Source organism: Ochotona princeps, chromosome 15 (assembly GCF_030435755.1).
Source record: "Ochotona princeps isolate mOchPri1 chromosome 15, mOchPri1.hap1, whole genome shotgun sequence".
In the NCBI taxonomy this organism is placed as follows: Eukaryota; Metazoa; Chordata; class Mammalia; order Lagomorpha; family Ochotonidae; genus Ochotona; species Ochotona princeps.
In genome coordinates, this window is record NC_080846.1 from 3529060 (window position 1) to 3553756 (window position 24697).

Below are 24697 nucleotides of genomic sequence, written 5' to 3' on the forward strand. Positions count from 1 at the left end.
GCCAAATGGCAGCTCTTTTCCTGTCATTATTTGGCACCAGTTGGCCAAGGACCATGGGGTCTATGAGCCACAGGATGCCCCCATCCCCCCCCCCGACCACTGCTGAGCCTGGGTGTTACCAGTGTGACTTGGGCCACAGGGACTCAGGAATCATGGCTGCTGCTTGAGCCATTGAAGTGCTGTCCTTGCTCGGGTGCCCTGGTGATAAGAGCTTGCTGTCCGAGTGCGTATCTGACTGTGGCGCACTTGGCTCTAATCTCTTCTGTCCTTGGTACCTGTTGCCGCATGGCATTGTGCTTGCCTTGGGAAGCTCAGTGGAAGTCCTTTGTTAGCAAGCGGACTTTAGGACACCCAATAGAGTTAAACCTGAGAACACTTTTAGACGAGATCTTGGTGGAATGAAGAATATGGTCTTAAGGAGTAGTGGCGATGACGTCAGAGGCTCACGTCCATTACTCACAGGGAGGCAGACGCACATGACAGCAATGTGATCATGGCGATGATGCAACTGTGATGGCGCCATTCATCAGGGGCACAGTGCACACTGTGCCCCAAGTGGCATTCTGGATGCTGAGAGTCTTGCCAGGTCTCATAGGCAGGCAGGGGGTCCCAAACTGCCCAGCTAGTAGGTGACGTGTGGGCGTGAAGCCTGGACAGCTGCCCCTGGAGCTGCCCTGCCGGTTGGGGTGCAGACTGTGCTGCTGCGAGCCATAGGGACCAGCATTAGCATATGCAGAACTTTAACATGTCTGGCCCCCTGGGTGCTCACATGTGCCTACCGTTCTGTGCCACCCCTGCCCCATGTCCCCCCGAGACTTGGATCTCAAGGTTCCGGAAGCATGACCTGAGCATGGGCGAGATAAGGAGAGTGAGACGGCCGTCCACATCCAGGCTGCGGTGTGAGCGAGCTGAGAGCCCTCCCACTGCTTGCTCTGGCACAGGCAGTTCTTTCCCAGCTCCCGTTGCCTGGCGTGGCGACCATTGCCTCTGTGACAGGCCATTCAGCTAGTCTGTTCTTGCTCTTTCTAGTCACGCCTCACAGTGTCCTAACGAAGTCATCTGAATTTGGGTCAGCCAACGTGGGGTTTGGGGAAATAGTGCCCAGCTACGTGGAAGGTAGTGGAAGCTCCCTGAACAACCTACAGTCGCCAGTCTCAAAGGCAGGATTATTTGCATTGACATTTTATCCTGCTCTTAATGCCGCCAGGTGGGTGGGATGGGCTGGCTGGGACCTGCCTGCAGCTGCATGTTCTCTCGCAGTCTCGATCCCTTTCCCCTGGGAGGGAGGCAGATTACTGAGGCTGCCACACACTCACTGCTCTTCAGAAGCCTCCCGGAGCTGTGCATGATGCTGTTGGGGTTCATCAGCGCCCAGCGTTGGTTGGGCTTCCTCCCCGGGAAGGCAGTGATGGAAGGCAGCTGTGTTGGGGGAATGGCTGGCATTAACCCACTCACTCCCTTGTGTGCCTTTATGTCACAGGTTTGCAGATTTTGAGTGCCCGATCCTGAAGTGTTCTCAGCGGCTCCCTCGCCTTGGGAAGACATGTCTGTCACTTACGATGACTCCATTGGAGTTGAAGTGTCCAGCGACAGCTTCTGGGAGGTAATGCCCTGCAGCCTCCCCGGCTCGGTGCCTGGCCCCTGTTGGGTGTTTGCAGGGTGCATGGGCATTGGAGGAGCCTGGCCCCTGTTGGGTGTTTGCCAGTGCGTGGGCATTGGAGGAGCTGTCCAGCCAGCTCACATGTGCCACAGCCATCACGAAGGCAGGAGCCCACCTGGCCACTGGCCAAGGCTGCGGTGTTGATTCAAGGTCTTGTTAATCTGTCCGTTTCAGATTTTCTGTGTTTAGGAACAGTGCACATCGTGTCGTTCCTGGGCACGGCCCAGGGGTCAGCTTCCCTGTGAGCTCAGTGTGTAAATGTGGACGGCCAGCGTGGCCATCACGCCCATCTCCTGCCCCCTGACTGTGCCTCCTGAAAACTCCCGGACCATCCTGAGTAGGCAGTTTTATGGGGCTTTTCTGTTTGTTAGAGACAGAGAAAGGCTAATTCTATTCCCCAAATGCCTGCAGTGGCCAACGGCTTGCCAGGGCTACAACCAGAAGCTAGGGACATGACCGGTTCTCCTGGAAGAATGGCCAGGGTCCAGCCTCCTGAGCTGTCACCATTACCTCCCCGGCTCTGCATCAGCTGGAGTTAAGAGCTGGAGCCAGGAATTGAACCCAGGAACTGATGTGGGGTGTGGACATTCTCATCAGTGTCTTAAGGCCGAACACTGCTTAGCTCTGCTTACTTTCTGCCTTCCGGTTAAAGCAAAGTGAAATTACTCTTATTCTTAAGATCTATTTTTATTTGAAATCCAAAGTTACACAGAGGGATAGAAAGAGATGAGGAAAAAGATTGTCCATCCACTGCTTTACTCCCCAAATGGCCCGCAACTATCAGGGCTAGGCCGCACTGAAGCTGAGAGCCAGGGACTTCATTCTGGCCTCTCGTGTACATGCAGACACCAAAGCACTTGCACCGTCTTACGCTACTCTCCCAGCTGCATTAGCAGGGCACTGGATCAGAAGCAGAGCAGCTGGGACTTAAACCATTGCTCATGTGGGATGTCGGAGCCACAGGGAGAAGCTTACTGTGCTGTGCCACCAGTGCCAGCCACATAAAGCAAAGTCAGCTTCTGGCTCAGGTTTTGTCACCAAGGCAAAACCCCTAAAGATTTTCTGGCAGTTGTGGGCTGCGTGGCAAGAGCTTTTAGTGGTGACACTGGGCAGATCACCAACCCGCCTGAGGCTCAGGTGGTTACCTGTAATTGACAGATGAGTAACTTTCCTGGAGGTACCAGCTGCCGGCAGGGTCCTGGTGCTCACCAGGGTGCCTAAGCTGGGTGCGTGTCTGAATCAAATTCCAACTGATGCTACCATCCATATGGGCAAGTTATTACAACTACCCAAGTTTAAAAGATGGCCTGGGAAAGCAGTTGAGGACATCCCAGAGCCTTGGGACCCTGTACTTGCATGGGAGACCTGGAAGAGGCTCTTGGCTCCTGGTTTTGGAGTGGCCTAGCTCCAGCCATTACAGCCACTTGGGAATTGAGCCAACAGATGGAAGATCTTTCCGTATCTCTATATATAAATCTGCCTGTCTAATAAATAAATCTCAAGAAAAAAAATGAATGAAATCATAAAATTTGAAAATAAATAGATCTTTTTTAAAAAAGATGAAGATGTGACCAGTGAGAGATGAAGAGTGGGTCCGTTTGCCAAGAACATAGATACACCGGTGGGGAGGGGAGGAGCCAGCAGGTCCCACGTTACAGGGCAGTGCCAGCTCCGTGCCGCTCCCCTGTGAGGAGGAGTCCAGGGCAGGAGGCTGTGATGGAGATGCCAAGGTGCAGTGGAGTTGGACCCACCTCATGGCTACCGCACAACTGTCATGAAGCTATCCCAGAAGTATCACTTTTGTGCTTCTGTCCCGGGCTGACAGTGAGAACTGTGCTTTATCAGCTGTTGATAAAACTTCAGACTCTGGAAGGACCCCGCCAACAGCTTTTCTCTCTGTTGCTCACCTTGGCACAGCTGCCTTGCTCTGGAATCTTCTCTGCAGAGCAATTCTGTGTGTAGAAGAATTCACTGTGGCGCTCGGGCCTCTGGGGTAATGGTCAGCCTAAGGGTATAACTCGAGGTCATCTTTGGCAAGTAGCCCTAGCAGTTCACAAGCTTGGGGTTCCTGGGGTGAGTCTTGTCAGCACGTGGCCCACAGAAGCAGGGCTTTTGCTGGGGCTCATGGGTCTGGGGAGACACACACACACATCACTCGACTGAACTCTCAACTCTGCACTCCAAGACCTTGGCCCCAGCAAGTCTCTGGCAGGACAGCTCTGTCTCTTTCTGGCTGTGTAATCTTGAGCGACTGCTCTTCTTCAAACCATCGTTTCCTGTTGTGTAGAGTAAGCAGCCTGGTGGCAATGACCGAGGTGACCCCAGCACCCTGCCTGGCAGAACACAGCCCATTGTGATGCTGCCGCTGATGGAAACCTGTGTCGGAGCCACAGGCCAGGGGTGGACTGTCCAGCCTGACACGAGGCTCTGGACAGACAAGCTGAGCAGCATGGGGACAGTGCTTAGAAGGCCCCTCGTGGCCCCCAGCGGGCGCAGCCAGGAAGGGCCCTTTGTGGGGAGCTGGTCTCTGCAGGCCAGTGCAGGTGATGCAAGCTCTTCCACGTGGTGGTCCAGCAGATCCTGGTGCTGCCAGGGAATCCTCTGCAGGGAAAGGGAGCCAAGCCATGGCATGGCAGGACAGGGGCAGGTAGGATGGCGTACACTCACCGATTCCCATCCTGCCGCATTTCCCTACCTTCCTTGATAGCTGTACTGCGGCCTTTTCGGATAGTCCAGCACATCTGACCGTGACCTCCCTGCCGTCTGTGCACATGGTGTGCACCACGTGGCTCTGTGCCCAGGTGTCGTGTCCACCATTCCTGCCCGTCCTTGCCGCTGCGTTGCTGCACCCTACATTGACCCAAACCCAATGCTTGCCCAGGGCCTGAGGGAACATTCTGTGGGGATGTGGGACACGTTGTGCTTCCTGGCTCCTGGGTGGAAGCTGCCGAGGCTGTTTTCCCACCTGCACACACAGCATGGGTGAGCTTTGCTCGCCTCCACTGCCTACACGGCATTTCTTGCTCCCGGCTCTGCCAGGTGTAGATGCCGAGCCGCCTTGCAGTTCGCAGGCACCACCTGCTGGTGCCCAGAGCTCAGGGTGCAGGGAGCCCCCTTCGTGGTCTGTGTAGGACTTTGAGGGACACTCCACATTTCAGTGCCTTGTCAATTTTAAATGTAGACAATTGGTGATAGTACTTACAGTGTGTTAACTGGCCTAGTGTTGGCTTCTGAATAGAAATTCTTCAGGTTGATGTAGTGTGTGTGTGTGTGTGTGTGTGTGTGTGAGCATTTTACTTAAAGAGCCTTCCCGTAAATCACAGAAGTATTCACCTTGCTTCTCCTGAGCACCTGTCACGGGGTAGGGAGACACGTGTACCCCATTTCTGCATGCACCCCATCTCTGCCTGTACCCCATCTCTGCGTGCAGGTCGCAAGGTCCTAGGGATTGAGATTGTGGCTCTCCCTCTCTGCCTGAGCCCATATAGATCTGGGAAACAGGAAGTGAGGCTAGCTGGGGAATCAGGCCTGAAACCCCCTCAGTATGAGGGCTCCCCAATTGGTCCTGCAGGATGCTTGCTTGGCGTAGTGACGTTGGGAGACTCCAGGGATTCCAGAGAGGTTCCAAGGCCCTCAAGGCTTTTGCTGGCACCCAGATCAGGCCTGGGCAGGAGGAGCAGGGTAGGCCCTTGCTGGTGGACCATTAGCTTTGGGGCAACCTCACCTGGTCCGCTTCTCACTTGGGCCAGGGGCTTCACCCTGGAACTTTGGTAACCTGATGACTCCTTGAAGAGGGGGTGAGAAGTGTCCATTAAAAGACCCGTGTGCCCCACCCACCTCTGATGAGAGGCAGTGTTGCTGAGGGGGCTGGGGAGCTGCAGGGAGCTGTGAGCTCATTTCCTCCCTCATCCCCACCCAGGGATCCCCAGGTCTCCTGGGCCTGCTAACAACCCTCCCTCCCACCCCAGCTTTCCTGTTGCCTCAGCCATGGCATTCCACAGAAGGGCGGAGGCCGCGTAAGTAAGCTGTGAAGTTAGAAGCAGGCACTCCGCAGGCCCTTGGAAAGTTACCTGGGGACGCCATGGGCTGGACGAGGAGCCTGGCCAGCACGCTGCTCTGTGGTTAGAAGCCTGTTGGTTTGGAGGCAGTCAGCTGTCTGTTGCTGACCTCACAGATGTTTTTGCGCAGGGAGTCCCAGTTAACTTGAAGACCAGGGCTGTTCACACTGGGTTCTCAGGGCATGGGGCCGAGGAAAGCCACCCAAGTGACTCAGAACCCGATTTACTGAAGGGAAAGTGTGCAGCCAGGGGCTCCTGGGTGGGAAGTGGGGCAGATGGACTCCAGTCTTCAGCAGGCTGACGGGAAGGATGGCCCAGCCTGAACCCAAGCACCATGGAGGTGCCCCATGACTGGCTGCCAGGCTCCCACAGCCTCTTCCCCACCCCATCATCCCCTGGAGGTCAGTTCCTGTTCTGGCTGGTCCAGCTGGGCCCCAGGAGGCGGCCTGTTCACACCTTCCCTCTAGCGTCTCTCCATCCCCATCTGCGGACACTTCCTGTCTTCTCACGGCTCCTGTGTTGCCCTTATTGAAGCTGTTTCCTGGGGTGGTTGTCCTCCCCTCACCTTTAGTCTCCATCTCCTGCAGGTCCTTGGAAATTCCCTTGAGCCCTCCGACTCCTGCCAGGTCCCGCAGTTCAGCACCTGTGACGCAGCTGCTGGAATGCTGGGCCTGACACTTCCCCACGCCCAGGCCTGTAACTGGGTGCAGCTGGTAAATCTAAATGCTAGTGGGAAGGCCTGCAGCTGGGGACAACGCACAGTGCCTTTCTGCACACCCCGCACCCACCTTCTCAGGGTCCCTGTGGCGCTCTGGACCCCCTCAACCAGCAGCTTGAGGAAGGCACCCTGACTGCTGTTCCAACAGAATGAAGCCCAGTGTCAGACTGCTCTCTGGCTGGCTGGCTGCCCTCCCCTGTAACTCCCTGACCCTGTTCTGTTCCCCTTTAAATAATGCCTTCTCTACTTTAGCCACTTCCTGCCCTTCTTTGAACCCCAAAATCCTGAAACCTAACAGAAGCCAGGTATGGAGAGGGCTGGCACTGGGTCCCTTAGGCTGCACCCGGCAGGTGCTCCCGGGCCTGTGTTGTTGCCATTGGGGTTTGGCATCAGCGTCTGAGTGTAGAGCTCCAGACCTAGTTCAAAAATAGAGGTGTTTTGTGACTGATTCAATTGACAGTAAACTTTGGAACAGAGCTGTTTTTTTTAGCTATTTCTGAATAAATTGTCTGCCACGTGGCCATCTTGAAACAAGCTAGTACTGATTAAATGTTACCAGTATTTACTAATTACTTAATTATCTTTACTACATTACTAAATCTATGATTTGTGAAATATTTGGAAATGATCAGGGTTAGGCAGTGTCCCCTTGCTTGATAGGGATGCCATAACCGTGGGTCTGAGCTAAGCATATGCCTGGAGAGCATGACTGCCTGGCTTGAATCCTCTGCTACAGGACAGTGGTGCCTGCGTGGGGTTTATGGAGGTGGAGACTAGAAGCCATGGCCTGTCAGGAGCCCCGTAGGAGCTCTTGCCGGAGTATGTCAGAGCCTGGTGGGTGGGGCACTTCCTTTTCCCTTATCTCCGTGCCCAGCTGGCCTGAGGTCTGGCCCCACAGGGGAGGCTGGGCCAGCGCCGGCTCTCCTGCTGAGAGCTTGTGCAGAAACCTAAACCACCTGCTGCCCGAGAGTTCCTCCCTGTGTTCCTCACTGCCTGTCAGGCGTCAGGAGTTGGTTCAGTGTGGCCAGCAGCGACTGGAGGCTGCTGGGCTGCGCTGCCATATGGCTGGCCAGGAAGTGTTCTTTCCTCTGGGGACATCTTTTTCAAGGGCTCAGAAAATCCGAGGTGGGCAGGTTTCTGGATTGCCAGCTAATGCTGAGTCCTGCAGGCGGCAGCAGAACCACGGTGCTGGTCACAGCTCTGGCTGCCTGCTCAGCACGACTCGGGCTTCTAGAGTTGGGGTTTTGGGTTTTTCCTCTGTTGTGGTTTTCCACATAACAGCAAGGCCCTGCTTGACAGTGTCCCTTCTACTGTGTTAAGCTGCTTCGCCCTCCTGAAAGGAACTGCTGAAGTGTGGGGTTGAAGCTCGGGTTTGGACCCTGTGGTTGGGGAGAGCTGCCAGGCTGGCGGGAGCTGGGGGGTGCCATCTGAGACGATCCAATTCCTGCAGGCGTGCTGGAAGTCACAGCAGGCTGCACACCAGCCCCGGGGAGTGAGAACACCGCAGGGCAGCGCTCGGTGCCAGGAGTGAGGCCAGCCCTCGCCCATCTCTGGCCAGGGCCTGTAGGCACCACCCCTTCCAGCTAGGAGCCAGTTTTGGACCTGGCTGTTCTTCCCATACAGTTGCCTGCTCACGTGCATGGTGTGTGTGCTGTCGAAGCAAGCACTGCTCTGTGCCTGGAAAGACGGTGGAGGGTGGCCAAAGTAACTGGGCTCCTCCCACCCACGTGAGAGACCCAGAGCTCCTGGCTCCCGGCTTGGCCTGGCCCAGCCAGTCACTGCAGCCAGGTGGGAGAGAGCCAGCTTAAGAAAGAGTTGTCTGTCCCTTTCTCTCTGTGACTCTGCCTGTTCAGATAAATAAATCTTTTCTTTATAGGGAAATCAAATAGGAAGGGGTCAGCACATAAATGGCATAGCAAATAAACTTCCCATATGGGCACTGGTTCGAGCCCCGTCTGCTCAAATTCCAATCCAGTTCTTTGCTCATTCACCTGGGAAAGCAGTGGAAGATGGCCCTGGGCCTGGGCCCCTGCCACCCACGTGGGAGATGCAAGTCAAGCTGCTGGCTTCAGACATAGCGCTGGCTATGTGACCATCCGGAGGGTGAACCAGCAGAGGGAACGTTCTCTTTCACCTCTCCCCATGTCACTATCCCTGTCTCTGTGTAACTCTTTAAAAATAAATAAATAGGGCTTGGCAGCGTGGCCTAGTGGCTAAGGTCCTTGCCTTGATCCCATATGGTCGCTGGTTCTAATCCCGGCAGCTCCACTTCCTCTCTATCTCTCCTCCTCTCAGTATATCTGACTTTGTAATAAAAATAAAATAAATAAATAAATAAATAAATAAACCTTTTTTAAAAATTAAATAACATGGGCCCGGCATGGTAGCCTAGTGGTTAAAGTCTTCACCTTGAATGCGCCAGGATTCCATATGGGCGCCGATTCTAATCCCACAGCCCCACTTCCCATCCAGCTCCCTGCCTGTGGCCTGGGAAAGCAGTCAAGGACGGCCCAAAGCCTTGGGACCCTGCACCTGTGTGGGAGACCTGCCAGAAGCTCCTGGCTCCTGACTTTGGATCAGCTCAGCTCTGGCCGTTGTGGCCACTTGAGGAATGAATCATCAGATGGACGATCTTGCTCTCTCTATATCCTCCTGTCTCTAAATCTGACTTTCCAATAAAAAAAAAAAATAAATGTTTTTTTAAAAACTAAATACTATGGCAGTGGCAAGGGGTTGGCTGAGGTTTGGGGAGACTGGAGTGCAGCTCGGCCATGAGCAGTTCCTCAGTCACCGGGTACTGTTTGACTTAGCAGGGGTAGTTTCTGCTTTTACTCATGAACAGCAGGCGGTTTAGCGCACTGTGGCGCTGACAAAGCCACACCAGGCTGAACTTTGCCGTCAGCGGGCCTACGTGGGGCTGTTTGGAAAGCTGCTGACAGCTCCCAGCCGTGCTGCAGCTGGCGGCCTCTGTGAGCGCCAGAACTCGGACAAGCCTCCATCTCCTGTCTCTAAAATGGGTGGTTATTCCAGAAGGTGCCCATGGGCCCGCAGCCTAGAAGGCTTATTGTGTAAATTAAAAGATAGTTTGGGCCCGAGTTGCCAGTTAGCTCTTCTAGTCCCTCCAGCTGCAGGAGAAACTCTCTCAGCCTCTGCTGCTCGCCTTCCTCCCTGCTGGCCCCTCCCTGAGCAGCTCGTGCTGCTCGCTGACCTGGAGGCTGCTGAGGAGGCCAGCGGGCCCAGGACCCCTGTGCCGTAGCAGGGGGCAGGCGGGCAGCTGTCCTAAGCCCCCGCCTCACTGCAGGATCTGTCTCCAGGTGGGGAACTACAAGAGGACGGTGAAGCGAATCGACGACGGCCACCGCCTCTGCAGCGACCTCATGAGCTGCCTGCATGAGCGGGCGCGCATTGAGAAGGCGTACGCGCAGCAGCTCACCGAGTGGGCACGACGCTGGCGCCAGCTCGTGGAGAAGGGTAAGGACCTTGGCCCCGGCCCAGCCACTCGCAAGCTCATCCTGGACGCCCTGCTGGCAGTTGCCTCTGTGGTGAGAGCGCAGCAGGTGCCCTCCCTGGAGGCCTGGGCTGTGTGAGCCTTTGTGCCTTGAGGACTTGGGACTGCTCTTTGCACACAGTGGCTGAGTCTCATGAACCAGCCCTGTCATCCATAGGACACACTCCCCGTGCTGGCCCAATTCAGAACAGCTCCCACCGGGCAGAAGGCCTTGCTGCCCAGTTCCTTCATTTCCAGCGCCGGTCACTCTTCCAGGTGGCCATATGAAGGCAGGGGAGGAGGGGAGGCTGTGTGGCAGCTTCCAGGCTTTCTCTCTTTGGACGTGGCAGGTGTAGGATGGTGGTTTGGCCCCTCCTTCCCTCCTTCAGAAGGTTCTGAAGCTTAGTTCTGGACGCTGATGTACAGGTGGTCAGTGCTAAGAATGTGTTGCCCAGCAGAGGGGACATACATGTGGTTGGGGATAGGTTTCCTGGGCTGAAATAAAAAGGGCTTTTCCAGGGGTGGAGAACAGACCACTCTGCTGTGAGCCAGCTTGGTGGCATCCCTTGAGAGTGCCCCGGAGACCTGCCCAAGCTTCCCCTTGGGACACTCTGAACTCTGTCACCGCAGCTCTCCCTCCTAAGCCTCAGCCACTCCACCCTGTCCTCAGCAAAAAACACAGCCTGGACTGAGTGGGGAGTGAGGGGACAGCCCCCACCCACCGCCCCAAGGCTTCCATCTGGGTGTCCACCTTCCTGCCCAGGAAAAGACCCATTCTGCCTGGGAAACAGTCCTCTCCCCGGAGTCTGAGAGGAGGACCAGAGGCAGCCACAGGGTAGGACAGGGGATGGGTGAGGTGTGTGCAGCACCCTTCTGTGGCCACTGTGTGCTTCTATTGAGACTTCAGGACACAGAAGTTTGGCTTAGGACAGTGCGTGGGATTCCCCAGCATCCTAATGGGAGAGCAGCAGAGCTCTCCATCACCGGAAGACCACAACCAGCCGTGACCGCGCTCCCAGCAGCCTCTATGGGCACTGCACAAAGCCCGGCCAGTGCTGCGTAACACGCTGCGTCTTCCCACCAGGGCCGCAGTATGGAACCGTGGAGAAGGCCTGGATAGCGGTCATGTCCGAGGCGGAGAAGGTGAGCGAGCTGCACCTTGAAGTGAAGGCCTCACTGATGAATGAGGACTTTGAGAAGATCAAGAACTGGCAGAAGGAGGCTTTCCACAAACAGATGATGGGGGGCTTTAAGGAGACCAAAGAAGCTGAAGATGGCTTCCGAAAGGCACAGAAGCCCTGGGCCAAGAAACTGAAAGAGGTACTTTCCACCCCACACTCTCTCTCCTGCTGCCCACCCCACCAGCTCCCCACGCTTCCACAGCTGGCAGAGGCACGACTACCCTGCAGGCCAGCAGGTTGCCCTGCTAAGACCTGCCCAAGCAGGTCTAGTGCCTGATGGTCAGTCTTTACTGGTAGTCCACACCCCCTCGTGTTGCAGGCTTAAAAACCAGGCATCAGAACCACACAGTGATGGAGCTCCAACCGAGACTCCTGGCTGCTGTCAGAGCCTTTGCGAGTGCGGCTTCTCAGGACGTCTCATCTCTGCCCCCCAGCAGTGCTGAGCGCTGCACCCAGTTCTGGCTCCAACCGTTGCAGGCCCTGGGAGGCCATATAGTCACTCAGATCCCAGCCCTGCCGCCCTCCTGGGAGGCCTGGATTTAGTACCTGGCTTCTCAAGCTTTGTAAGTCTCTGTAGACTGATAGAGAGGATTCATTCAGGTGTTTTTCTTTGTCTTGTATGGGTTTTTCTCCCAAATCTGTAATTGGTACTAGTACTTTAAAAAAAAAAAATACAGCCAAAGCCACTGAGTCTTGGTATGGCGAGCCAGAGGCTGCTCCCCGCTGCTCCCCAGCCTGCAGCAGCAACGGCAGCTGAGCCACCTTCCTCTGCCAGGAGCTGCACTGCCTCCTCCCCGTCACCCAGTGCAGGCGCTTCCCCCTGCTCCCGTCTTCCCTCTCAGACCCTGGCTGCCACCTGCCCTTTCCCTTAAGAACCAACTGCTCATGTGTGGAAGGGCCTCTGGCCTGCCTCCCAGGCACAGCCCCTCCCTTTGGTGAGCTGTCTCCTGTGCAGCTCTCGGCAGTCCCACAGCAGCCTTGGATCTTGCTCCCCATGGCCTCGGACTGCCTCCCACCCTGCTGTATCATCCCCATTGCACTTCACAGCCTCTGAGTTAGCTGAGCGTTTAATTGTTCTCCTTTGCAATGTGAACTCCAGAAGCTTCACGGAAGCCAGGTGCCTAGACTGTTGCATGACACGGAGCAGCCCCTGGTCAGTCCACGTTAGGACCCATTGTCATGATGGTCTGAGTCTTGGAGGCACGTGCATCCCACACTCCCAGGGTCCTCAACAGCCAGCTGAGTGGCCGATGCTCAGGGCTTCCTTCTCGCTGTAGGTGGAGGCGGCCAAGAAAGCCCACCATGCAGCATGCAAAGAGGAGAAGCTGGCCATCTCAAGGGAGGCCAACAGCAAGGCAGACCCATCTCTCAACCCCGAGCAGCTCAAGAAACTCCAAGACAAAGTAGAGAAGTGCAAACAAGACGTGCTAAAGGTACGCCATGTGCTCATGTGCTCGTGGGGTGCTGGTGGGTCCCTGGTTCTTGTGTCAGGGAACCGCTCAGGGGGGCTGGTGGAAAGATACATAGCAGTGAGTCCTGTGTCGGGATGGACACGAAGGGAGCACCTCCCCTCTCCACAGCCCTGTGCCCGCCTCAGGCGAGTGGGCTGCCAGCCAGGCTGAGGGCAGGGGAGGAGCTGTGCCGCACACGCGCGAGGGAGTGGGCAGGGGTTCATAAGCCGGAAGGAGGCTTGTGAGGACCAATGAATGCTGAGTTGAGAACTGACTGAGTGAGGAGCTTGGAGTGGCCTGGGGCCCGGGGATGGAGAGAAGGGCTCAGTAGGACTGCTCTGATGGGAGTGGAGGCCGGAAAGCCCAGTGCATGGGGATGTAAGGGCAGCAGGGCTGGGAGAAGGAATGGAATTGTCCCGCAGCCATCAGGGAGGGCAGAAGCAGTGAGAGGCTACGTGGCTCCTCGGTACACTCTGCTTCAGTGTCGAAGCAGTCTTGTACAGTGTGGCATGCTCCATGGGCGTGGGTGGTAATCACCTGTTCAATGCCAGGGTCATGGAACCTGGCAACTGGACAGCTTCTTGGAAGAACACTGTCCCGGGAAGCGAAGGCTCGGCCTCTTGGTGCCATCTCCCCCGTCTGGCCTGCTGGAGGGTGACTGGCAAGCCCTGCTCTGCTCCGCTGTGCAGAGCCCTGCTCCATCAGCGATAGTTGCCCTGAGTCCCCCTGATGGACACTGGCCTCCAGACATGCGGTTTGAGCCCTCAGCTGTGGGTCTGGGGTCCCTGAACTGGGGCCTCACCACAGCACTTCTGACCCATCAGCACTGGCAGTGTGGAGGCACATTGTCCCCGGCAAGGCTATTGTGGGCCTGACAGAGATGACCATCCCCTATGGTCCTTAGAGGCTCCTGAGCAGGTTGGGGAAGCTTCTGGAAGACACGTTTCTGGAGTGTAAAGGGGAGTTTCCCAAGCATGAGTCGGAGAAGGGTGTGTGCGGGAGGGTGGGGCAGAGCGTGTGCTCCAGGGGCCTGCAAGACCTCAGGTCGGGCTCCCTCCGCCCCTCAGCCCTCTGTGTGATGCTGGAGACAGGGAGGTGTAATTCCCCATGGAGGCAACCCTGTAGTGGGAAAGCTTAGGATCCGTAGGACCAGGCTCCAGCCCTGCCATCTGCCATCCCAGGCTGTTACATACCCACCAGCTAGCCAGACCCGCTGGCTACCAGATGAGGGTGGGGATGGTTGTGCTGGGTGACCTCGGATCACGTGTCTCCCATAGGGACCTGCCTGCTCTGGCCAGTTCCTAGGAACCACATGCATTTTCTGACTGTCCTTGGACACTGCTGAGCCACGCCACCACTGAGGCTCCTTGGGGACAGTCTGGGAAGGATTGGCTATGTGAGGGGCCAGAATAGGGCGAATTCAAGGGACAAGGACGTTTTCAAGCTATCCATCTGTTGCTCAGATCTCAGAGCACTATGAAGTAGGAATTGTCCCCATTTTCTGGGGAAAGAATGAGGTTTCAGGAAAATGTGAGCACCTTCTGGTGTCTGGCTCAAGCTCTACTGGGACTGAGAGCTGTACTGCTATCTCAGAGTCGACTCCCTAGCCCTGCAGTGTGGGGCCACCCAGCACAGCCTTCTCCACAGACAGGACACACACACTGAGCCCCAAGGTGGCCCTCCCCTCACCTGCATACCTGGCGGTTCCTGCTGAGAGGCGGCACGTGCCAGGAATGGAATTTGTCTTGCAGAGGCAGAGGGACCAGGACTTGAACTTGATGTTTGTCAGACTCCAGAGCTGCGGGGAGCCCAGAGAGGCTCCTGGGGCGTGTGGGGTGGGCAAGGGGCTCATGGGTGTGAACCCTTGTCTGTGCCTGACTCTCACTCAGACCAAGGAGAAGTATGAGAAGTCGCTGAAGGAGCTGGAGCAGGGCACCCCGCAGTACATGGAGAACATGGAGCAGGTGTTTGATCAGTGCCAGCAGTTTGAGGAGAAGCGCCTGCGCTTCTTTCGGGAGGTTCTACTGGAAGTTCAGAAACACCTCGACCTGTCCAACGTGGCTGGGTGAGTTCCCTGAAGCTGACAAGGTCTGTGGGAAGTAGACCCTCACGCGCTATGCTGAAGTTCCCACCTTTAGGCTGTCTTGCCCATCTGTGCTCTCAATGCCAAGAAGGCCTGTGTCCCGTGCCCTGCACCTGTGGTGGACGTGGCTGGACCAGCTGACTCTGCCCAAGCATCTATGGCAGGGCACGCTCTGCCCTCTGGGGCTGCAGCTAGGACCAGCCACCCCTACTGATTTGAGACTGCCTAGGGTTTCCCAGCATGCCCCACCCCCAGAGTGATCTGAACTCCAACTGTGATACTCAGCCCCTTTAGTTCAGAGCAGCTTACTGCCGGCTGGGGGTGCTGGATCCCCAGGACAGCACGCACCCTCCGTGATACAGACCTGGGTCATGTCAGGGCAGCCATGGTGTTTCTTCTGATCTTGCCTATCTTTGGTCCCATGATGCCTTCATTGGGCAGAGAGCCAGACTCCCTGGGGTCACCGGCATCTGTCGTCCGTCTGCCAGGGCCGCCGAGGCTCACTGCATCAAGCAGTGTCCACTCCCTCTGTCTCCTGCTGGAGAACAGGAATCAGAGACAACAGTTACTACAGCTACTCTGTCACCTCTCAGTCTGTGTGACGGGCTTATAAAGGAGGCAAGCGTTTTCCCTCCTTTTTGAAGATGAAGCGTAGGCCAGCAAGGGGAAAGGCTGTGCAGTGCGCAGCACTCGGCGGCTGGGGCTGGGGCTGCGTGCATGTCTCGATGGGTAGCTCTGCCGTGCCGCGCGCCGTGCCTCTTGCCTTCCTTAGCCTCCCAAGGCCACAGCCCTGGTGGGGCAGTCATCCCCTGTAGCAACTGCAGCACGCAGTAAAAGCTGGGTGCGCCAAGCCCCCAGACCTACTCCAGGTGCACAGGCTGACGGTTGTACTCTCCGAAGGCCTTGGGTGGCACTTGCAGCCTCTGGGTTTGGCACATCTGCCTGGTGATTTTTCTCTGCCCCCAAGGCTGCCTGCCTCGTGTGTCTGGATCAGGGTACCCCTTGGTGGGTTACAGCCCACCCTACAGATCTTCTTTCTATTTGGCTGTGTAAAGTCCCTGTTCCCATAAGCGCACATTTGCAGATCCTGGACCAGAACTCCAATGTACACTTTTTTTTAATAACCAATTTTTTTAAAAAGATTTATTTATTTTTATTTGGAAGTCAGCTTTACAGAGAGGAAAAACTCTTTCATCCACTGGTTCACTCCCCAAATAGCCACAGTGGCTGGAGCTGAGCAGCTGATCAGGAGGCAGGAGCTTTCTCTGTGTCTCCCCTGTGGTTGCAGAGTGGAGGGAGAAGGGTTCTCCCCACTTGTCTTCCTCCGCTCCCAGCCTGCATCGCTGACCTGAGTTGCACATGTGCACTGATGCGGAGTGGGGCCACTTGGGGCCGCGTGGTTTGCTTTAAGGTGTGTTTGTGAGAAGTCGGAGCTGTCGTGGCTGCAGGTGAGCCCTGCCCCGGCTCCATGAGGTCCGCTCTCAGAGCTGTTGACATGGCATGTGAAGAGTGGGGATGAGGGGCTGGCCCTGGAAAGCCGCGTGTGTCTCTCTGCTGCAGCTACAAAGCCATTTACCGGGAGCTGGAGCAGAACATCAAAGCAGCCGACGCAGTGGAGGACCTGCGGTGGTTCCGAGCCAATCATGGGCCGGGCATGGCCATGAACTGGCCGCAGTTTGAGGTAAGAAGAGGCTGCACTGTGACCCCCCTTATCCTGGCAGGGACCTGGCCTATGGGATTGAGCTCGTGTGTGAGTTTCTGTGTGTGTTAGGCAGCCCCTGGGCCTGGCTGCAGTCCATACCAGGTTACTGTGTCGAGTCCCTGGGGCGTAAGGCTTCCCTGAGTCCCTGGTGAGGGTGCCAGTGTGTTCCCTGTAGTCTGTCCATCACTTGTTGACCATTGACTGCGGGACTCCTAGAAGCTGGGCCCTCTGTGGTGCCATGGAATAGCTGGGAAGGGGGAAGCCCCCTGACCCTCCAAACAAGCTTTTTTGACCCTTGCGGTCAATTAAGTGACTTTCCATTCAGAGTGAACTTCTTTCCAGCTTGGGACTGAGCCTTCCAGTGTAGCATCAAGTGTTATGGAACAAGGGGCCATGCAATCTATGCTGGGTCCCCTGGACTCCAGGGGACTCCCGTGATGGTAGCATAGCAGGTGGTGGCCCCAGGTCCTGTCCTCTACATCCCTGGGGAAGCGTCCACCCTCCTCACAACAGGCTGAGCGGGTGTAGTCGGGGATACCATGTGAGGCTGGTAAGGGTCTTGGCTGTGCGTCCTCTGGGGAGGATGCCGGAAGGACTGCCTCAACCCTCCCCAGTGCCTTGTGCCTTCACCTGACTCCTTCCCAACTGCTCACCAGCTGTGGGGGCTGGGCAAGCCGTTTGCCCTGTGTGTGACTCAGTTTCCCTGTGCATAAACGGGGACAGCAGTGGCCCATCTCCTTGGGTTCTGGACCCTGGCCTGGGCCCTGAGTAGGAGCTGTCACTAGGCCCTGATTGGCCTGTGCTGCCTATCCTACATCTGTATTCTGTTTTCTGGCTTCCAAAAGGTTTCTCCAAATGGTAGCTGGGGTCTGTGTGTGGGACACACACTGGGAGGAAGTGTGCTGCTGTCGTGTGTCCTGGGTACAGCTGGATTTCAACCCAGAGAGGCCCAGGAATCAGCTGTGACATTGACCTGGATCCCTCTGGGGATGGGCTGGGCCGGGCAGGCCCAGTGGGAGGTGTCTGGGCAGAGCCCTCGGCTGCTCCCATCTCTAGGGCCCCGGCTGTGTCCCCTGTGCTCGTGTTTGCAGCTGTTACGGGACCTTGCCCGACTTCCACTAATGTGAGCACTTGTTTTGTTTTCCATGCCACAAGGATGAAGTAAGTTTCTGTTCTGCATTAACTTCTGGAATGCTGCCCCCATGGTGTGTCCTCCTGGTAGCAAATCCGCCAGGTGGCTTTGCTCTCCAGGTTCCTAAGAGCCTGCCCTGCTTCCCAGAGTCCTCCAAGTCGCCTGCCTGGGAGGACTCGGAGCCAGAGGGCACTCAGCGGATCCAGCTGAGTTCTCGGCCAGCTGAATTCAGTCAAGACAGCAGCAGTAGACCAAAATGGGGCCTGGATTTGGAGGCCAGCCTCCCACGCTGCATGGGCAGATGGTTTTCTGGCCAGTTTCCTCATGGGGCAAGTTGGTAGAATAGATTCAAAGTTTCTGAAATAGTTTCTAATCTTGAAGTTGTGAGACCAGTGAGAGCAAAGCTGTGCTCTCCCCCTCCCCCAGGCCCTGTCCCCCCACCAAGCTACAGAACTATTTGACAAGGGTGGAGGGGGAGGGGAAGAGTCATGGACACACCTCCTGACACACACACACCTGCACAAGCTTTCTGCAAAGCTGAGGCCCATCCCCCTCCCGCCCCGAGTTTTACACATTCACTGCCAGGGACCCTGTGAGCCCTAGAGAGGAGCAGCCCCTGCTCGCAGCTCTGGTGGAAGGAGCAGCTCCAGAGTGCTCATGGCCACTTTGTGGGTCATGCAACGGCCAGCTCTCTAGGCCGGGCCGCTTCCCCTGTTGCAGGGCAACTGAGGGCCCCCGGAGCTGCTGATCCAAGGCCCAGCACCGTTAAGAACGTAAATGGGAAGGAACGTCAGGTCCCTCGGAGGGCCGTGCCGCGGGCCTGGGGCTGCTGTGTGGGCTGGAGGAGCTCCCTCGGAGGGCCGTGCCGCAGGCCCTGGGGCTGCTGTGCGGGCTGGAGGAGCTCCCTCGGAGGGCCGTGCCGCGGGCCCTGGGGCTGCTGTGCGGGCTGGAGGAGCTCCCTTGGAGGGCCGTGCTGCGGGCCCTGGGACTGCTGTGCGGGCTGGAGGGCAGGAGGCCCTGTGGGAAGAAGGGCTCTGCTCTCAGGATGGGGTGCCGGCCCTTGGGCGTGCACTGGCCAGGGCTGGACAGTTGTGAGGCGCTGAGTCCCCCTGAGTGCCAAGCAAGGACAGAGGCTGTGAGGCTGGGCATCACGCATGGTCCAGGCAGGGTCCTGGCTCCCTGGGTAGGTGTTTGGGCAGCTGTGGCTGCCTGTAAGCACCCCGACAGATGGGATTTCTCTCTCCGCACCTTGCGTGCAGGAGTGGTCAGCAGACCTCAACCGCACCCTCAGCCGGAGGGAGAGGAAGAAGGCCTCGGATGGCGTCACCCTGACAGGCATCAACCAGACGGGTGACCAGGCTGTCCAGAACAAAGCTGGCAGGTAAGTGCTGGGCACAGCCCTTTGGGAGAAGTTTCCTGGAAGACAGACACACACACACACATACACACGCACCCCACAACCCTGTGAGAGAAGTCTCCTGGGGGACAGACGGACCGATACACACACACTGTAGACAGCTCTGTGGGAGAAGTCTCCAAGGACACACACACCATGGACAGCCCTGTGGGAGGAGTCTCCTGGGACACACACACACACACACACACACACACCATGGACAGCCCTGTGGGAGGAGTCTCCTGGGGCACACACACACCCACACACACCCACACCATGGACCCATGGACAGCCCTGTGGGAGGAGTCTCCTGGGACACACACACTCGCACACACCATGGACAGCCCTGTGGGAGGAGTCTCCTGGAACACACACACACACACACACACACACCATGGACAGCCCTGTGGGAGGAGTTTCCTGGGACACACATATACACACACACACACACACACCATGGACAGCCGTGTGGGAGGAGTCTCCTGGGGGACACACACACACACACCCCCACACCATGGACCCATGGACAGCCCTGTGGGAGGAGTCTCCTGGGACACACACACACACACACACACACACACCATGGACAGCCCTGTGGGAGGAGTCTCCTGGAACACACACACACCCACACACACACACACCATGGATCCATGGACAGCCCTGTGGGAGTAGTTTCCTGGGACACACACACACACACACCATGGACAGCCCTGTGGGAGGAGTCTCCTGGAACACACACACACACACACACACACACCATGGATCCATGGACAGCCCTGTGGGAGTAGTCTCCTGGGACACACACACACACACACCATGGACAGCCCTGTGGGAGGAGTCTCCTGGGACACACACACACACACACACACACACACATGGACAGACCGTGGGAGGAGTCTCCTGGGACACACATACACACACTCCATGGACAGACCATGGGAGGAGTCTTATGGGACAAATGCGTGCACGCATACCCACCCCCCCCACACACACACACACACCCTGGACTCGTAGTCTCAGGGCAGTGGCCTAGGGGATGATCATTGGCTGGAAGGTCAAAGAGTGGTCCTTCAATGAGGGTCCCTGAAGCCTGAGGGAGGGGCCACTGGGCCATGGCTAGTCAGATCCCCAGGGTCACCCCATGAGGCCGACAGGAGGCAGTGCAGATGCTGCGGCGGGGGAGGGGAAAGGGTGTGCTTCCTTCCTGAGCAGGTGCCATATGAAGGGTAGGTCCCTGGCAAGCATGTCTTCACAGAGGGTCCTACTGGTTTCTGATGTGGTCATTTTGGAAACCAGGCGTGGACGGAGGGGGCAGCCTCAGACTGTCAGAGTCTCCTGGGAGGTGTGTTCCAGAAACGCCTTCCTGCAGGACTGTCATTAGACCTCCATGCAGTGACCACGGTCACCTCGGTCACCTCTAACCTGGGTTTCCTCCAAAGGCTCAGCCCCAGGCACTGAAGCTCCCCAACCAGGGGTCTCAGGATAGCCAGGACTGCTGCACCGGGTCAGCAGCCAAGCACCAGACCCCTCGCAGGGAAGTCCAAACCCACGGAGGGAGGAAGCCTGCTGGTCTCCTCGCGTCGACAGCCTGCGCGTCGACAGCCTGCGCGTCGACAGCCTGCGCGTCGACAGCCTGCCAGTTTGGTCCTATGCGCTTCACAGCCAAAAAGGCCCAAGACAGCTGCAGGCCTCTCTGAATACTGTGGTGGGCTGCTATTTCCTCACCATCTCCCTTCCCTTGGGCGGCAGGTGGTGCTGGCCAGGAAGCCATGTGCTTGAGCCCAGAGCTCTGGGAGCCCTGGCTTCTGTCTTTACTGCCTTGGTGTGGTCTCCCTTCCAATGCTTTGCACGCTGCCTTCCTCCATTGCAGCCCTGCCCAGCCTCTCCTGACCCAGCGCCAGGGGACGTGGCGGGAGGTCCTCGCACTGGAAGGGGCTTCCTACATTGCCGAAGCTGTGGTATCAAAGGCAGGGCTCTGTGCTGGGGGCCTGGTGAGCCTGGGAGCTTCCCATTCATATCATGGCATAGCCTCCTCCTGGTGAGTCCCCCATAAGCTCTGCCATGCCAGCTCACAGCAGCAGGAATGAAGGCTGGGGGACAGCAGAGCAGCCCAGCCTGTAGCCCTGACTGCAGTGGTGGCCCAACTAGGGCCCCTCACTAGCTTGCCCACAGCCAGTCACAGGAAGAAACTGGAAGCACAATTAGCAAAGCATTGCCTCATGCTCCTGTCCCGACACCATCATCCTGCAGGCAACCAAGGAGCCAGGTGGTCCCTTGAGTGCTGGCCCCGGGATCCTGCAGCTGAGTTCCAACCGCCGTAGGCCCCAGTGAACCGGGTCCCCTGAAAGCTCTCTCTCTCCCCATAGCAACCTTAGTGTCCCGAGCAACCCTGCCCAGTCACAGTCCAGCTACAACCCCTTCGAGGACGAGGACGACACGGGCAGCACCGTCAGTGAGAAGGAGGACATTAAGGCCAAAAAGTTGGTGACCACATGCTTCCCTCTGGGGCTGCCTCACTGTTCTGTCTGTCCTATCTCTCTCTGTCGGGCGTCTCGGGCGAACGAGCACTGCATGACTGCCGCCCAGCACACTGGCCTGCTGCCTGCAGTGGACGGCCTCTCTCTGGCTTCTCGATTCTTGGGGAGGGCACAGCTAACACTTGCCATGCTTGTCTTCTGTCTCATGGTAACTCCTCAAGGCCCAGTTGTCGTACCACAGGAAGGCAAACGCATGTGAGCTGTCTGCTCCCATGCTCTGTGCCCAGGCACTGCCGCAGTGCGTCCACAGCCCGCCTTGCCTAGGGACTCAGAATGAATGTGGATGGCCTACATTCTCGCCAGGGCCTGGCTCCACATGCTGTCATGCCAGAGAGAGCTGTGCCCTCTTAGGAGCCTGAGCCCCAGGCTCAAGGCTCCTGCACTGTTCCCTCTCTGGGTGGGGTCATGGACGGAGCCTCGTGCCCTGTGCCAGCCCAGGCTGAGAACCTGGCATCCCCACCTTCCCTACAGTGTGAGCAGCTACGACAAGGCCCAGAGCTACCCCACTGACTGGTCAGACGATGAGTCCAACAACCCCTTCTCCTCCACCGATGCCAACGGGGACTCCAATCCGTTTGACGAGGACACCAGCTCGGGGACCGAAGTGCGAGTCCGGGCCCTGTATGACTACGAGGGGCAGGAGCATGACGAGCTGAGCTTCAAGGCCGGTAGGTGGCTCATCCAGTGCCCAGGGGCTTCCCACTCGCAAGGCCAAGGCTGGGCACAGCATAGGACACTCCTGCCAGGACACTCAGGAGACAGCAACGCTGCAGGTCTGCAAGCAAAGCCTTCTCCAGGCCTCAGCTGCCACATCAGCCCTTGGCATTGCCACAGCCTTGCCCTGACCCCAAAGTGGCCATGGGCCCTCCCAGGCAGGACCCTGTCACATCACCTCCCCACACCCCCATGTCCTAGGAGCCCCTGGCTCTTGAGCAGCCTGAACCCTGGCTGCCTGTGGCGATGTCAGGGGTGTGAGAGAGTGAGACAGCAAGTGATATGCTGCCTGCAGCCCTGCTTGAAAAGCCCTGTGCGAGGTCCTGAGGAGCTGGAATAGCCTAGACTAAGTGGCCCACAGGATCCCAGGTTCCTTTTTCTGCCATGCCCCTTCCTAGATGCCCTCCCTTTGCAACAATCATCTGTCCCTCTAAGAAGAATGAAGCCAAGTCAGATTCGACTGACCCTGGCTACAGCGTACCCCCGACCCCAATAGCTGAGGGCAGGGTGCTGTGCCCAGAGGCCCAGCTCTGACCCAGCTGTTGCCTGCCTCGGGCTTGGTTGTCAGCTGCCTGGGGCCCTTGTTTCCTGTGGGCCTTTAAAGTGCTTGCGGTCGTCACCCCCTACTTTGTTGATTTTCACTTTTTACTCTTTTTCCATCTTGCCTTATTGGGTTTGACAGAAATTTTGTAGGTTTAAGATGTTTCCTCCTGTCCCAAGTGCATTGTCAAAAGGAAGTGAAACAGTGGGTCTATTTATCAGTTCACATGTTATGACCTGGAAGCATTCCTGTCCGTCATGGCTGTTTTACATCTGCTTTTCTGGAATGTAAAATCCATGTAAAAGGCACCAGCGTGGCTGCCTTCTGCGGTTAGCAGAGCTCTGACACGTCTTGATCTCGGGGGCCCATGGGCTCCTCCCAGCATGCGAGCGTCACAGCAAGTGCCTCCTTGCAGACTGGGACATCCCTGAGCCGGACGTGTGAGCTCGGGTACACAGCTGGCAGCCGGACCTGCTCTTGGCATTGCTGAGTCACACCTAAGGGGGACCCCTGCACACAGAGCGCAGCCTCTGCAGGCTGGGTGCTCACTGCGGGCAGGCCCCGTCCCGGGAGCCAGCAAGCTCTCTGCAGAGGATAGAGCAGGTCCTGCATCAGCCAGCCAGTGAGCCGAGAGCTGAGCCTTGACCCAGGCGGCCCTGAGGGTGCTGGAAGCCCAGGCGGAGTTCCATAGGTGTCTTCCTGGTTTGCTGCCACACACACAGTAAAAATCAGGAGAGAGGGGTTGCCCGGAGGATGTAAATACCCAGGGAAATGGCACCTCATTGCACCACACCAAATGCCAAGGACACACAGAGCTGCAGGGTTACCCCAGGGCGGCCAGCTTCCCAGAACGGCTGTCAGAGGAGGCTGCTTCTCAACATGCTGTCCTTACCACCTTGTTCCCAGTCCCCTGGCATGTCTCCAAGAGGGACCAGGCTCTCAATCTCCTCCTTCCCTCAGAGTCAGACCCACAGTAGACTAGCCTTCAGGCTGAAGCAAAGGAGAGATACAGCACAAAGCCCACTAATGCCTAGAGCCGCAGCAAGTGCCATCTTGGGCTGTAACAGTGCTGTCCTGCCTGGCCCCAAGCCAGTTCTGGGGGTCAGAGGAAGTCCCTTCCCCTCAGCTCCTCAAGCTGCAAGAAGTTGCCTGCAGGAAAGGTGGGGTAGCAGTGTGGGCCAGGGTCGTAAAGTGGGCACAGACTGCAGGGTGCCTCTGTCATCCCCTGGAGCCGCTGGCTGTGGGGTCACTCTGAGGTGTCGCTCTGGCCATCTCTGGCCCAAGGCAGAGGCCGTTGTAGGACTGCAGGTAGTTCCAGGCCACCCTGACTCACACACTGCTCCCACTTTGTCTTACAGGAGACGAGCTAACCAAGCTAGAGGACGAGGATGAGCAGGGCTGGTGCAAGGGGCGCCTGGACAGTGGACAGGTTGGCCTGTATCCAGCCAACTACGTCGAGGCGATCCAGTGACGGGCCATGGGTGGGCTGGCGGAGGGACGGAAGCCACCTTCCTGGGAACTCCGCTGGCCTCCGGCCAGGGCCACGGCACCTCGGGCACCCCCAGCTGGCCGTGTGGGCGTCCGCTCCCCTGCAAGGACAGTGGGTGCGCTGCTCTTGGCTTCCCAGCGTCCTTGAAGGCAGATGCGCTGGTCACCTGGGCCTGGTGCCCATCCAGGTGCAGCTGCAGAGATGCGTGCACAGGAGGCTACAGTGCCACAGAGGAAGAGCCCCCTTTGCCCCCACCCAGCTTATCATGGATCTGTGTGTCCCCACTTTCCCAATTGCGCCCGCCCCCCATCCCCGCCGGCCTGCCATGACATGGCTCCTGTTGCCTGCGACTTCAGCGAACAAACTTCCACACCATTTTCTGAGTGAAGATCTTGAGGTTTTAATTTAAAGGCTATGTACAGTTGTAGTTTTTGACATACCTGCTCTTCCAGGCATTGACACACAAATGATGGTGTGGATTGGCCTGCCCTGGGGTCGGTTCCTGCGGCCAGTGGATGTTTGAGGCAGAAGACGGGTCAAGAGGCGAG

At 57.4% G+C, this 24697-nt stretch overlaps 1 protein-coding gene across 5 annotated transcripts in view; it reads left to right on the top strand.

The window, feature by feature from the left end:
• The window catches only part of PACSIN2 (protein kinase C and casein kinase substrate in neurons 2), a 104494-nt gene extending 80058 nt beyond the window's left edge, over positions 1 to 24436 (top strand). Inside the window, exons 1-10 of one of the 5 annotated variants that reach the window (XM_004589448.2) lie at positions 1481 to 1603; positions 9751 to 9907; positions 11008 to 11243; positions 12382 to 12537; positions 14445 to 14620; positions 16199 to 16319; positions 18732 to 18853; positions 21235 to 21348; positions 21877 to 22073; positions 24019 to 24436. In XM_004589448.2, coding sequence (XP_004589505.2) covers positions 1544 to 1603; positions 9751 to 9907; positions 11008 to 11243; positions 12382 to 12537; positions 14445 to 14620; positions 16199 to 16319; positions 18732 to 18853; positions 21235 to 21348; positions 21877 to 22073; positions 24019 to 24131 — 1452 coding nt within the window. In that variant the 5' untranslated portion in view covers positions 1481 to 1543 and the 3' untranslated portion in view covers positions 24132 to 24436. Of the gene's footprint in view, positions 1 to 1480; positions 1604 to 4056; positions 4308 to 9750; positions 9908 to 11007; positions 11244 to 12381; positions 12538 to 14444; positions 14621 to 16198; positions 16320 to 18731; positions 18854 to 21234; positions 21349 to 21876; positions 22074 to 24018 lie in introns of those variants that run through there. The other 4 variants (XM_058673710.1, XM_058673711.1, XM_004589450.2 and 1 more) reach the window with 4 other exon arrangements.
• The last annotated feature ends 261 nt before the right edge of the window (positions 24437 to 24697 follow it).